This window comes from Salarias fasciatus, chromosome 5 (genome assembly GCF_902148845.1).
Source record: "Salarias fasciatus chromosome 5, fSalaFa1.1, whole genome shotgun sequence".
Classification (NCBI taxonomy): Eukaryota; Metazoa; Chordata; class Actinopteri; order Blenniiformes; family Blenniidae; genus Salarias; species Salarias fasciatus.
In genome coordinates this window covers 12,691,972-12,706,022 of record NC_043749.1, presented here as the reverse complement: position 1 = coordinate 12,706,022, position 14,051 = coordinate 12,691,972, and the positions used below count along the sequence as shown (strand labels likewise).

The following is a 14,051-nucleotide window of genomic DNA, read 5'->3' as shown; positions in this document are numbered from 1 at the left end:
AGCAGTAATTTTCCTAAATAGACTGTTAAATCCGATATTATATTTGGGCTACCCCTTTTTACAGTGCATGAAATCCGTGTATCATTCGTTCAATTGATATTCAATTTAGAATCAAAAAACAAAATATTGAAAAATGAGTCGTTTGTCCTTTTTTCGTTTTTAAAATGAAAACAAATAAATGAAAATTGGTTCGTTTTTCAATATCCTGTTTGTTAAGACAGATCAAATAAAGGAAAGTTGAAATACGGCCACAGAGCAGACTTTAATGTGATTTTTCAATTTCTTCGATCTCCGTGACCCGGAAGTTCTATCGTCTGTGTTTTGGTTTTTGCCGGCGGGAAACGTGGGCGGGTCACGTCAACCTGTAGTCCAGCACACACTACAGAAGGATCGGGCCGAATTTTGCCCCAATTTTCTCCTCCCTACCGAAGACAAGGTCTGGGAGTATACTAATGAGTTCGGGTCCGATCTTTTTGTAGTGTTCGGGGGGTTCAGAGAGATGTTTTCCGGTCGGAGCCTCTCGGGAGGCGTCGGAAGGGGAGATCGTAGATAATGAACATGTTTAATATTTCTGATCGCAAATCCTGTGGAGCGTGGAGCTCTGAGAGGCGCTGATCAGCTCCGAGTAGAGCTGTCCACTCCCTCGAAATAAAGCTCCCTGATTGGCTGGTGCTGCTGCTTAAAAAAATCCCCTCTCAGCTGTCAGAGATGGAGACATATGTGAAATATATTCACTATATGACAGTGAAAGAGAAAAGTCAGAACTCCTAAACTCAGCAGTGAAGAAAGTGAGGGGTTAATCCTCAATAACTGGATCGCTCCTGGATCAACTGGATTTCCTCCATTCAGACCCAAACTCAGATCTGCATCGCAAGTCCTACATTAACCATCACGGAAGAATGAGGAAAAAAATAAATGAAAAAAAAAAAACAACAACAACTTTAATATCCGTGCCTTCAGAGAGACGAGCGACGCATAATGAAATTTACCTAATCAAAGCTCAACGAGATTTTATTCTGGTGTAAACTATCCAATCTGGGGACAAAAAGAATGATTTAAGATATTTGGTGATTTAAAAAAGTAGCTTTGTCAGAGTCTGCTACTGCTCTTAAGCGATTAGGTAAATTTCATTATGCGTCGCTCGTCTCTCTGAAGGCAGGGAAAGTTGTTTTTTTTTTTCCATGATGGTTAATAGTGGACATGAATTCAAACATTGGGATTATTGCAGGACTGGCGATGCAGATGAATGAGCAGATCGGAGTTTGGGTCTGAATGGAGGAAATCCAGTTTATCCAGGAGCGATCCAGGTATTGAGGATTAACCCCTCACTTTCTTCACTGCTGAGTTTAGGAGTTCTGACTTTTCTCTTTCACTGTCATAATATGTCTCCATCTCTGACGGCTGAGAGGGGATTTTTTTTAAGCAGCAGCACCAGCCAATCAGGGAGCTTTATTTCGAGGGAGTGGACAGCTCTACTCGGAGCTGATCAGCGCCTCTCAGAGCTCCACACGCCACAGGATTTGCGATCAGAAATATTAAACATGTTCATTATTTACGATCTCCCCTTCCGACGCCTCCCGAGAGGCTCCGACCGGAAAACATCTCTCTGAACCCCCCGAACACTACACGAAGTTCAGACCCGAGATCATTATCATACTCCCGACAGTCGGACCTTGTCGGCTTCGGTCGGGAGGAGAAGATCGGGGCAAAATTCGGCCTGATCCTTCTGTAGTAGTGTATAGTAGTGTGTGCTGGCCTTAAACTGACCGACAGGGTCCCGTGACCCGCCCACCTTCCCGCCGACAAAAACCAAAACACAGACGATAGAACTTCCGGGTCACGGAGATCGAAGAAATTGAAAAATCACATTAAAGTCTGCTCTGTGGCCGTATTTCAACTTTCCTTTATTTGATCTGTCTTAACAAACGGGATATTGAAAAACGAACCAATTTTCATTTATTTGTTTTCATTTTAAAAACGAAAAAAGGAAAAACGACTCATTTTTCAATATTTTGTTTGTTGATTCTAAATTGAATATCAATTGAACGAATGATACACGGATTGCATGAACTCACCATTGGCCACTGAAACCTGTAAAGTAACAAAATTAAGAAAGAATTTGATTTCTTGTATAGATTATTTCAAAAAGCCATTGAAGATATTGTTTATCTTTTTTTTAATGAAATTCAATGTTTTCAGTATGAGTGATAAAGCTTTATTTTAGGTAAAATTCTTTTACAACACTGTGAAATAATTAACCTCTGGGATTAATGATGTATTTCTATTCTATTCTATTCTATTCTATTCTATTCTATTCTATTCTATTCTATTCTAGACCTGATAATAAAACTACAGCACCCATAAGCCTTTGCGTTTCCTTCCCCTCTGTGATTGGTCAACGGATATGTTTTAAAAAAACTGCGCGCGGCGTTTCGCTGTACGACTGAACACAAACGTGTCGATGTTTGTTCTTAAAGACGAAAGATTTCCCGTTCGTGTCCTGCAGCTCGCCTGGTTGTTCGTTAGATGAGGGTCGTTTGAGGTAAGTCGCAGTTTTAATGTCCGCTGACATGATGTGTTTCGTCGTCGCGAGGCTAACTGACAACAACACGAGTCAACCTCCGTGGTTCGTCCTCCTCAGCTGCCGACATGAAGTGTTTGAAAGTGGAGGAATACATCCAGCGGACTGCCTCTGTCAACGAAGCAGCGGCTTTGTTGCAGGAGCTGGAGGTGAGCGCAACCACATAGAGTAACTTTACACGTGAGGAGCTCAGCGGATGCAGACCGCGGTTACTAACCGCGCGTCCGTGTTGATAATATTCGATTGTTTGTGTTTTCTAGACATATGTGAGGAGTCGCCCCGGGTTTCAGTGTCGGACGCTGTGTGACAGAGTCATCAGAGCCTGTAACCACCAGCTCGGAGTTGCTTCCCTCCACTTCGACCACGTCAGTCAGCTGGTGAAGCTGGTTGAGATCTCCCTCCATGGCTTTGATCTGTGTGCAGCGCTGGCCGCCCAGAGCACTCCGCTGTACATGGAGAAGATCGTTTTTCATATCTTGAAGAAGCTCAGCTCCCTGGAGGTTCATGCTCTCTGCAGCCGTGTGGCAGAGCTTCTCTACAGCAGGCTCTCCGCAGGACAGCAGGTAAGGCCTCATTCCTCCACAAGATCTGGTTTCCATTTTCTGTCTGTCCAACACCCACGATGCAGAATTAACTTTAATGAGGTTTCTGTGGTCTGTAGGTTGAGGAGGACTACCATGTTCTTGTGCGGAACTGCTTTTCTGTGCTATGGAACAGACTAAACCCTGCCAAAGATGGGACGGTCCTGAACCTGCGGGACAAGCTCCACTATCAAATGCAAGCTTTGGGCTTCCTCTTGTTGTTGGACACAGACGGAGCATCTCAGCCTTCCCTTAAATCTCCTAAATATGCCGTTGATGCCATCACTGAATTTGAGAAAAACTGTGGAGAGGTGACAAAGGATGATGGCCACTTTCTCCTGCAGGAAATGCGCACAAGTTTTAATAGATGTTGGCCCAGCAGTCAGCGTGGGGAGGTGGATGAGTCCAAGCAGTTCAGACAGACATCAAATGTCTATGCTCTTTCTGAAATGGCTTTGACTGTTGTGAAGTTACTTTGTAAAGCAGGCCTCTACACTATGGCCTCCGCCTTCCTGAAGGAAATCCAGAGCAAGATCTCGGACTGCGATCGCTGCCGTTGTACGGCGTTGGTTCTCGGCAAATGGGGGGTAAAAATTCATTCAGCGGCAAAAGCTGGCAAAGAAGAAGGCCAGGCTTTGACTGAATGTGCCAGAGCCTTGAGGTCACTCCCAACTACACTAGAAGACAGAGAATCACATGCAGTCCTGGAAGGATGCAGTCTAGTGGTATGGGCTGTTGAAAGCGGCAACAACAAGGGCCAAAGTGGACCGGCGCTTCTGGCCCTGTTTTCTTTTCAGGAGGAACACCAGGAGTTAATACTGAAGATTTCAAACCAGGTTAGTTTGGCTGTTATTAAAGAATTAGACCTCTTCTTTGTTTTTAATTTCCACTTGACACTGAATTGTTTTTCAGAATTCAACATGCCAAGTTGAGGCCAGCAGGCTGCAGAAGATCCTCTGCTTCAGTGTTTACCAAGGCCTGGTATTTGCTTACGAGAGCATGATGGCTTCACAGGTTGGCACTACTGCGCAAGTCTCACAGTTGAAACCTGTTTCTGCATCTCTGATTGTTCCTTTTATCACGGAATGTCTTTTCTTGCACAAAGCTTGAGAACAGCGACACACTGGACCGAGTGCTGCTGTACTGCCAAGCCACGGCTGGACTGATGATGACCGAACTCCACAAGCTGCAGAGTGAAAATCTTTTGGTCAAAGCAGGTGAATACAACCTGCATCACTGCAGTCGTTCATTTGAGAGGTTTTCAGATATTTTTGCTTGCGTTTCAACCTGTGTAAAAATGTGCCTTTTAGTGGTCGCTGTGAGCAACTTGGCCTGCTGGTTGTACAACAATCGTCTCTATGACCAAGCATTCAGTCTGGTTGAGATCCTCTGCAGGGATCTAGTGAAGAATCGCCCAGGTTTTCTTTCTGTGGATCGGGTGAGTAAAGTTATTGTAAATTAATTCGATTTTTACAAACAGTTCAAGACATTCTTTATGAAAATAGTGCGAGGAAGCATTTTTCCACATTTCTGTTTGTGTAATAGTTAAATACACGTATTAGCAGAACACAGCTGCTGGTGTTTGCTGAAATTGTGAACCCAGATTATATTTGCACTGTTGTTCATATTGTGACCATCCAGCTGAGTCGACCCTTCATGCTGGCTGTGCAAACTTCCCGACGGGCTGGGAAGCTGGAGCAAGCTCTGGACTGGGTGATGCTGTGGCTGAGAGCTCTTGGGGACAAAGTCACAAGTCACATGGCCGAACCCGTCTCTTTCTGGGTGAAAACGAAAACTGATGCAGCCCGAAACCTGGAGGACATCCGACTCAGGTACAGATTAATTCAAACATTTGTTGTTCATGGTTATGCTGACATTTAAAGTTGAAACTGATCTGTGTTTGTCTTGTGCTGTCATGACTGCTGCAACAGGACGTTACGGGATGGCTTTGGTTCCAACGTCCCCGATGAGCAAGTGATGCTCTGTCTTCTGGAGGAGGAGTTGCACGCCTATAAGGAGGTGGCAGGTGACACTGCCCAAGAGCGCTACAACACCCTGTGTGACCTGTTGGACATTTGCCATGTGGAGAGTCCCCACACCCATCGGCGAGCGGTCTACCTCTGTGAAATGGCCCAAGTGGTCTGCTTCCAGGATTTCAGTGAACAGACGGATTGGTGAGAACTTTGATCCACATCAGCTTTAATTCATAATGAGCCTTGAATGACAGCCAGTGTTTTTAGTGTAATCGGATGTTTTCTTGAAAATATCACAACCTCTGTGGTTCTGCTGGTCTGACAGAAGAAAAAAAAAGCAGCTTGTGCACCGTGTGTTCATTATGTTGACTTGTGCCTACACACACAGCATGGCAGTCGATTTCACTCACGAAGCTTTACGGCTTCTTGATGAAGAAACGGAGACACCAGAGAACGCTGATCAGCTGACGGACGACAAAGCCCATGCGTCCCTGTGGCTTTATATCTGCTCCCTGGAGAAGAACCTACAGGAAGTAAGCTCTGTTTGATCAGCCAGCATGTCGTGTTCGTATACAGTGTCTGAGCTGCGGAGTTTCATCAGTTTGTTCATCACAGCCTTAGTTTTTAGAATTGAATTTTCCATTGCACGCTGGAAAATGTAAGGGCGATTAAATGGATGTAAAATGATGCCGTTTCAGTGTTGGAATTATTTATTTATTTTTCTCATCTTTCTTTTGTCAGACCATAGAGAAGGATCAGAAATGGAAAGAACTCCAGGAGCAGACGCAGTCTGTGGCTCACCTCGGGCAAAACAGTGATTTAGATTATGAGGATAAGCACAAGAACCAAGACAGCATGGCGATCTACGACGGCCTCAAATTCAACCTGGCTGCAGAGAACAGTAGGAAAAATCTATTTTCCTACTTAGCAATTTGAAAAGTGACCTTTTTTGGACTAGTTAAGATTATAGCATGTTTGAGACATCTTTCTGAAACTCTCCGTTTAAGAACTGTGTCAGCCTTTGGAGCGAGCCCTGGATGCTTGGGCCACTCTGTTTGAGAGATCAGCCAAGCCTTCGGTGAGGAATGCCAAGCAGACGTGTACCTCCATCTCTGTGACTGCTGCTCTGTTCAAACTCTTGGGAAAGGTAAGTTATTCATTACTTGGATAAAATTAGAAGAAAAAAAATGTAACGTTTGAACAATTGAAATAACTGAGTTACAGTGTTTTACCTTTTTTCAATCATTTTTGGCTCTCGGATGAGATTCAGCATATAATTCCAAATTGTACTTCCACAATTTACAGGCCGTTTTACAGTTCATTCCAGGATTGTGGCGCTCAGAACATTTCTATTCATCTAACAATGTTTTTCAAATCACTTCTCTTATTTAGCCTCTGAAGGCTTTGGAGGCTTACCGGCTTGTGATTGGATTTTCACGCCAGCTGGACGACGCTCAGACTTGCGCTCGTTCCCTGTGTCAATCAGCCAGCCTCCTCCTGGATTTGGGGTCCCCTGAAATGGCTCTGGTAATGCCGTTTTGTTAGGATAAAGGTTTCTGTCAGTAGTCTGTCTTGTTTGAGGAACTTGGTAAACGAACACAAGTCATCTTGCGATCTGCTGTTTCTAGGCCCAACTCGAAGAAGCAGATAAAGTTCTGTCCTCGGCCGAGGGACCGTCTTCCCTCTCGACGCTGATCGTCCTGCTGAAAGCTCAGTACTATTACAGCGTGGGACAGGTCTGGAACTCGTCTGCAGCGCTCTCCTGTTTTATTTAGGCCAGAACAGGTTTTTACGCGATCTGCCCTCTTCTGTTTGCCGACAGGTGCACCGTGGGGTGCCTCATCTGTGTGAGGTGCTGAGGAGTTTGAAGGAGCACAAACAGTCAAAGAGCTTGTACATGCTCCGTGCGAAGGCCCTCCAGACTTGCAGCGCCTTTCTCAATCTGGATACATCTCAGCTTCCTCCAGACCAGCGGAGCTGTATCACGGAGCACGGTAAGCATCAGCGTTTGGCCTCATGTAGCAACTCGCCTTATATTTTATTCTTCTTTTCACAATTGCGATTTTGCATGTCTCAGGTATACACACTCCAGACAGCGCCCTGCACGAGAGTTTGAAGCTTCTTTGCAGCCTGCTCGTCACCTTAGTGGGAAGGGGCCTGTATGGGACCGGTGGCAGTCCCTCAGACGTGCGCTTCGTCGATCAGGGTACGTTTGCTTCGGTAGTTTGCGGTGATGCTTTTTATGTTTCATAACCGTGGCTCACCTGCTGGCAGGGGACAACCTGGTGATGAAGTGGCAGCTGCTCTCAGAGCTGCTGAGCTGCTCTGTGAAGATGGTGGCCATGAGGAGCGCCTGTGGGGCCGTTCATGACGCACGGCTCCAGTGTCTGGAAGCCCTGAAACTGGCCATCAAGCTGCAGGCACTCAGCCAGTACGTACATTTTAACTGTATTGAGTATGATCGTAATGATCGGCTTTCTGGATGTACTTTATTGCAGTTAAATATGTAGCAGTGATCACATGACTGAATGCTTGCTAAGATAAGAAAGTTCATTTTGTGTGTTGGTTGTTTCAGGTGTGCAGAACTGCTGGTCATGAAAGCTGAGTTGGAGCTGATGCAAGGGGAGAAGGAAGAATGTCGGGCGGATTTAGAAACAGTCAGAAACCTCCTGGATATCAGTATAGGTCTGTTGATGTTCAGCTCCAAGTTGTCTTTTTGTTGTTTTTTGTGTAGTTTTTTTTCCATAGGTACAATAATCAAAATTTTAGGCCTGTGGTGAAGATGTTTCTCAAATTGGTGCTTAAATTTTTTGTTTATGGACCTGTAACGTGGGTTTTTATGGTACTCCAATTGGCTTGCACTTGTGTGTTTACTGGGGGGAAAAAAATGTCTTCTTGTCTTTTCCGTTTCCTTAGATTTTTCTGATCGTGTCGAAAAAGCAGATGTGAAAATCAAACCAAGGAAAGGTCGTCCAGCACGGAGACCTCAGTCGCCCCTTCCGACCACGGAGGATAATTTGAAGGACATCTTGAACGTCAGATGGCCTGCCATGGCGCCTGTCGTGAACGAGCAGGGCTGCTCTCCGCCTCTCAAAGCCCGGCCCCTCCGCTGGCTCTCCTCCCTTCGGCATAAAGCAGACTGTCCGTGCCCCTGCTGCTCTGAGCCGTCCCTGGGCCGCGCCACCGCTCGCTGGGCCGCCGCAGCGGCCGACCTCGTCCTTCAGCTGGATCCTAATCAAGCCAGCGTCGGTTCAGATCTTCACTGGGCGGCGTTATCCCGCTGCAAGAGCATTGCTACCAAACTTGGTGCGAATTTGTTGAAAGCTGATCCTCTCAGAAGCCTGGGAAAACTGGGCTTCACGCAGGACCTGGTGGGCAGTGTCTACCTCCGTATGGCCCTGGTTGGGCTGCAGCCAAGACGAGACAAATCGTGTGGTGTCTGGAAAATACTGGAAGCCGGCCTCGCGTTTGTTGATTCTTCACCCTCTCCTGCGCTCAGACCCGTGAAGGCGGGCCTGATGGCGACCAAAGCCATCGCCTCGCTGATGACCCTGGCTGCGAGACGGGGATGCGCCCCAGAGGAGGTCTTCTCAAACGCCTGGACCTGGAACGCACCGAAAGCATTGAAAGAACTGAACCCAAACCAGAAAACGGTACCAGCGGTGAAGAAATCAAAATATGCCAGTAAAAAGTCTGACCTGATGGACCAAAGCAAGGAGGTGAAGAAAACCAAGGCAGTGAAAACTTCCTCAACCAAAGAAACGGGTCTACTCCCTAAAACCCCCGTCGCATCTCGGACCACTCGTAAAGGGCGCGACTGCTTTGACTTCAACACCGCGGTTCCTACTCTGTTTTGCACGCCGGTGCAGAAGGTGAAAGGATCGTCCTCCGTGCAGAAAGTTCCAAAAACTGCCTCCAAGCTGCAGATTCACGTGGATGAAGAGCTGTCGCCACTTCAAGAGAAAATCAAACCTGTGCCCGCTGCCCCCAGAGCCATCAAGAAATCCCGTTTCAAAGTAAGTTTTGAAACTTTTTTTTGTTGCTTTTAACATAATGTTTGTATTTTAATGGAAAATGGCATTTTGATGCAGGTGGAATTCAGCGACGAAAGTGATTCCGAGGCTAAAACTCCATCAGTCTCCAAAGGAAAAGCAGACGCCCCCAAAAAGCGAGCGACTACTCGACGAGCTGTGAGCAACGTCAAGAAAAGCCTCGACCCGCCTCCAGAGAAGGCTCCGGCCAAGAGGCAGGCGAAGGCCAAAAAGACATCGGCGGCGCTTTTGGTGAACTCTTCAGAGGACGACGAGACTCTGGTTCTTCAGTCCACCTCATCAAGAAGAGGACGGAGCAGGAAGGCAAATGTCATGACAGACACAGACTCACAGGAGGAGCCGGACAAAATGAGAACTATTGAGGAGGAGACTGTTGAGGTCTTCGAGATGAGCATCGAGGAACTCAGGAATTCTGACACAGAGGAGACGGACAACCCGGCTTCTATTCATGATATGGGTATGCGTCTTAAAGCACACAGAACTTAAGGAAACCTACAGCTCAGTAGATGTGGTTAGACGTCTATGAAGAAATCACAGCAACAATTTATCACTTTTTAAAAAAAAAATTCTTGCTTTGCTGTCAGATTTCGAGGTGCTGCGCCGGGACATGTGTTGTGACCTGGAGAGAGACGGAGTGTGTGAACTGAAGAGCAGAGACCATCTCGGAGGAGAACCACAAACTCACCTCTCTCATTCAGACACCCTATCAGGTACGCCTGATGAGAGGATGTGTCGTAGTTGTTGACTGTAGAAGAGCAGCAGTGCTTTATCATCTACTTCCTTGATATCGACTAATAAAATATCACCAACATTGACCATTATTTATAGCATTGATATATGGATTTTGAAAGTCTGTATATTATCCTACGATTGTTTTGTGCTGATAACATATTACACCAGTTCTTGTTCTCCCTTTCCCAGACCTTCAGTTGCTGGACGACGTCCGGTCTCTGCTCCGCTCAGCCTGGCTGACACTGCAGCACTTTCCCTCTCCCGCTCTCTACCCGACCATCTGTGGGCTTCTGGCCTTGACCACGGGGCAGCAAGACCCCATGACCACGGCCATGCTGCATTCCCAGTCCCTGGGAGTCACGGGCCGACATCGCACGCTCAGGCATTTAGCCAGCAGTTTGAAGTAAGAGCACAAGCCTTTTTTTCTTTTCAAGTAAACTTCATCCACATCCTACAATACAAATCCATTTTTTGTTTGTTTCTCAACTTGTTTAACGGTTACATTTTCATCGTTTCAACAGAAAGCTGAAAAAGTCTCCCTCCGAGCTGGCAGAAAAAATGGACGCCTTGAGCCTGGACGAGCTCAAAACCGTGCCCGGGGCTTCAGCTGAACAAATGCTGTCTCAGATGGAGAGCATCTTTTCATTCTCAACTGCAGAGTCCGAGTCTTTCCCTCAGAAACACTGCCAAGACTTCGCTCAATCGATTCAGCGTCTGTCTCCAGGTGAACAGAGAGTCTGACTTGTGCTTGAGAAAAGCATGATCAGAAATCTTTCTGCATTTTGCTTATGTGATATAAGTCAATTTTTTTCCTTTTGTTTCTCTTTAACATCGCCGATGCAGGGTTGACAGTGTGTCTGATTTCTGTGGTCGGCGTGAAACCTGGAGAAATGGGTGACAGCATCATGCTGTCACGTCTTGAGAAGGGCTCTGCCCCCGTCACCGTCCACATCCCTACAGCTAAGGAGCAGGTGATCGTCCATACAGTGACACCAGGCCATTTGTAGCTTCAAAAATATGTGATGCGGCCCCCTTAAAATTTAGTGCGGCTTGTTCTTGGGCAGGGATCAATTTACCAGTAATGATACTGCAATTTGAAAAGAGAATGGATTTCAACACTGTTTATTTCTAAACGTGGGTGACTTAAAGCACCTCTGTAGCTGCAAAAGTGCACTTCATGGCTCAGTCACTTCATGGGTTAACTATACATGTAAGAACCTTTACTTTTTCTTTATGTAGCACCCCGTCACCTGGCTGGTGCAGGAGCTGGACTGTATCCTGGTGGAGCAAAAGGTCGTGAGCTGCATCTCTGAGAAGGCCAAGTGGTGGGACGGCCGCAGGGCTCTGGACTCCAGAGTCGAGGTGAGCAGAAGCGTTTCTTTGTGGCATCACAATACCTGCTTATTTGATTTAAATCAGGAAAAAGACAATTTGATTTTTAAAAGCAGGCAGCAGGAGATGAGGTTTTTTTGTCTCTCTCTCTCTCTCTCTTTCAGTACCTGTTGAAGTGGATGGAGAACATCCTTGGATGCTGGAAGAGCCTACTCCTTCCAGTGTCGTCAGATCCTGAGCTCTCCAAACAATCCCAGGGCCTTGGTAAAGCCCTGTCTGCCCGGGGAGTGACAGTCAGTGAGGACATGCTGAAGGTGAGTACTTGTTTGCATTAGCGACCTCGCTCAGTCAAAGTTATTTTTTGTTTGTTTGTTTCCATGTCATGGGAAGAAAGTGGGAAAAATCAGCCACACAACCATTAACAAGTAGCATCTGAATTATGTCTTCAGGCTGTGCTTTCTGCGTCTCCGGTGCTCAGTGAAGATGATCTTCAGAGATTTGCTCTTGGAGTTCATCCAGCGTGGGACAATGAGTGCAATCAGCTTCTTCACACAGCCGTTTCCAAACTGTCCGATCGAGAAGAGCCGAGGGGTCACGTGGTTCTCATCCTGGACAAGGTACGTGTGTCTCTGTCAGAAACGGCTGAAAATGATCACAAGTTTCTTAGTTTCTGTCCCGTGCTCATTGCAGTACCTTCAGAAGTTGCCGTGGGAGAGCACGTCTATCTTGAGGAGTTGCTCTGTGAGCCGAATGCCTTCTTTCAACTCGCTGCTTGGACTGAGAATCCAGGAGGTAAGAATCGGATTCATATCTGTTTGGACTTTCTTTAGTTCCCATGCTGTGCTCTAACGGCAATCTGTCTATGAATCTTCTGTTTCAGGCCGATTCTCAGTCTGTCCTGGAGAAAGGTGTCGATACAAGCAAGGTCTTTTACGTGTTGGACCCTGATGCCAATTTAGTTCACTCTCAGGACCGATTCAAGGAGTGGTTCTGCAGGTGAGGCCAGTTGCCATAAGTTTCGCTAAAGCTGCCCACGAGCCACTTCTGGCCTGTTTACCAAAAAACCTCTGCTCTCCTCACAGTCAACCCGGCTGGCAAGGTGTGTGTGGAGTTCCTCCTGATGCCAGTCAACTGGAAGAAGCTGTTGCAACCAAGGACCTCTACATGTGAGTCCTACAAGTGCTTGAGAACTCTGAACGCTTGGGAGTTAAATGGCCAAATCAAGTGATTCGTAAACTATGGTCTTTTCAACGTGAATTTTCAACTGAGCTACAACTTCCTCATAGAGGAAGTTAACGTTTAGAATTGAGCACATTTATTTACTGAGGTTGTCAGAATTGAGAGGTTCTTCATCCAGTCTGGTTCAGCCCTGGGATGACTCCAGGATGAGAAACTGATCAATGTGAAGAGCACAATTTGGAAAAAGTTTTCAGCTGTCTGAAGCGCTGAACAGTCTTTACTAGTGTAGTATAATTTCTCCATAAAATTATTGTCCAAGCTGGCAAAATCAAGCAAATAAAGTTTGTGTATATCCGCCAAACTTATAGTACTTTATATTCAACTGCAAGTCAACGAAGCTGGGGAACACATTTGCTGTCAAACTCAAAACCAACCAATATTTTCCATGAAATGATGATAAACTTTTTCAGGAATGACGGTTGTAAACAAGAAAAATATTATTTTGGGTTTTTTTTTTTTTTCCCCGACTTGATTATCTTATCTGGGTATATCAAATGTTGTAGGAAATAAACTCGGGCTCTGTGTCTGTCCATGCTGTAGTTATGTGGGCCACGGCGCCGGGGCTCGCTTCCTGGACAGCCAGACGATCCTGAAGCGGCGGATGAGAGCCGCTTCTCTGCTGTTCGGCTGCAGCAGCGCCGCTCTGGCAGTGCGTGGCAGCCAGGAAGGACAAGGCATCATCCTCAACTACCTGATAGCAGGCTGGTGAGAGATCAGACTTTATTCATTCATTCATCTGAAGCCAAATGACAGTCAATGCTGGAGTGAAAACATTTCTGTGTAGGAATTTTTTCCTTCTTACCGTGTTGATGTTGCAGATACACAGGTTTTATAGCTTCACATCTGAAATATATGTAATAAAAGAATTGTTTCGGCAGCCTTTGCTGTGTTTAGGATAAATGTTTGGACTGCATGTTTAATTGTGCCGTCCCTTAATCCGTCTTTTTTCTTCTTCTATTTTAGCCCCTTTGTTTTGGGAAACCTGTGGGATGTGACTGACCGGGACATTGATCGCTTCACTAAAGCCTTGCTGGACTCCTGGTTATCAGCCGGGTCTGGAGCGACGCTCCTGGAGCACATGGGTCCATCACGACAGGCGACGCACCTGAAGAACCTCATCGGCGCTGCGCCGGTGGTCTACGGCTTACCCATCCACCTGCAGTAGGACATGAAGACAAGAACTTTATGAAATGGACTGGATGCAGTCTTTTTAGAGTTTGAAGGTGAAAGAATCCAAATAAAATCTTTAATTTGTTGTATTTTTTTTTTTAATTTAAACCAGCATTTTAGGGTTTTGATGTTTCTAATGTTATGAATTTTAAACTTTTGAAGTCATTACTTTGGATTGAACAATCTTCAATAAAGTGTTTCTCAAATGAAATTGTGGATATAAGCTCACTGCCTAAATACGAACAGGATTATTATGTAGGTATAAAGTTAGCAAGTTTTTTTTAAGCAATGTAGTGTAGTATAGCTCCTCCTGTTAGGAATCAGCACAGCAGATCTTTTTGGTATGTTTATATTCAATGCAATTTTTTGTTCTGATTTCTAATTTTGATAT

General features: G+C 45.8%; 1 protein-coding gene across 1 annotated transcript; it reads left to right on the top strand.

Annotated features, from left to right (window-relative positions):
- The first annotated feature begins 2,411 nt into the window (after positions 1 to 2,411).
- espl1 (extra spindle pole bodies like 1, separase) lies at positions 2,412 to 13,767 on the top strand. The gene is made up of 32 exons (XM_030092197.1): positions 2,412 to 2,542; positions 2,642 to 2,730; positions 2,842 to 3,144; positions 3,243 to 3,998; positions 4,075 to 4,176; positions 4,268 to 4,379; positions 4,473 to 4,600; positions 4,804 to 4,994; positions 5,094 to 5,336; positions 5,524 to 5,668; positions 5,877 to 6,036; positions 6,143 to 6,282; positions 6,528 to 6,662; positions 6,764 to 6,871; positions 6,958 to 7,129; positions 7,213 to 7,341; positions 7,410 to 7,566; positions 7,711 to 7,820; positions 8,052 to 9,151; positions 9,227 to 9,644; positions 9,772 to 9,897; positions 10,109 to 10,322; positions 10,441 to 10,643; positions 10,763 to 10,890; positions 11,159 to 11,281; positions 11,416 to 11,565; positions 11,701 to 11,868; positions 11,942 to 12,043; positions 12,132 to 12,247; positions 12,334 to 12,417; positions 13,031 to 13,195; positions 13,454 to 13,767. Exons 2-32 carry the CDS (start codon positions 2,650 to 2,652, stop codon positions 13,653 to 13,655), a joined length of 6,471 nt encoding a protein of 2,156 aa, XP_029948057.1. The 5' UTR covers positions 2,412 to 2,542; positions 2,642 to 2,649; the 3' UTR covers positions 13,656 to 13,767.
- The last annotated feature ends 284 nt before the right edge of the window (positions 13,768 to 14,051 follow it).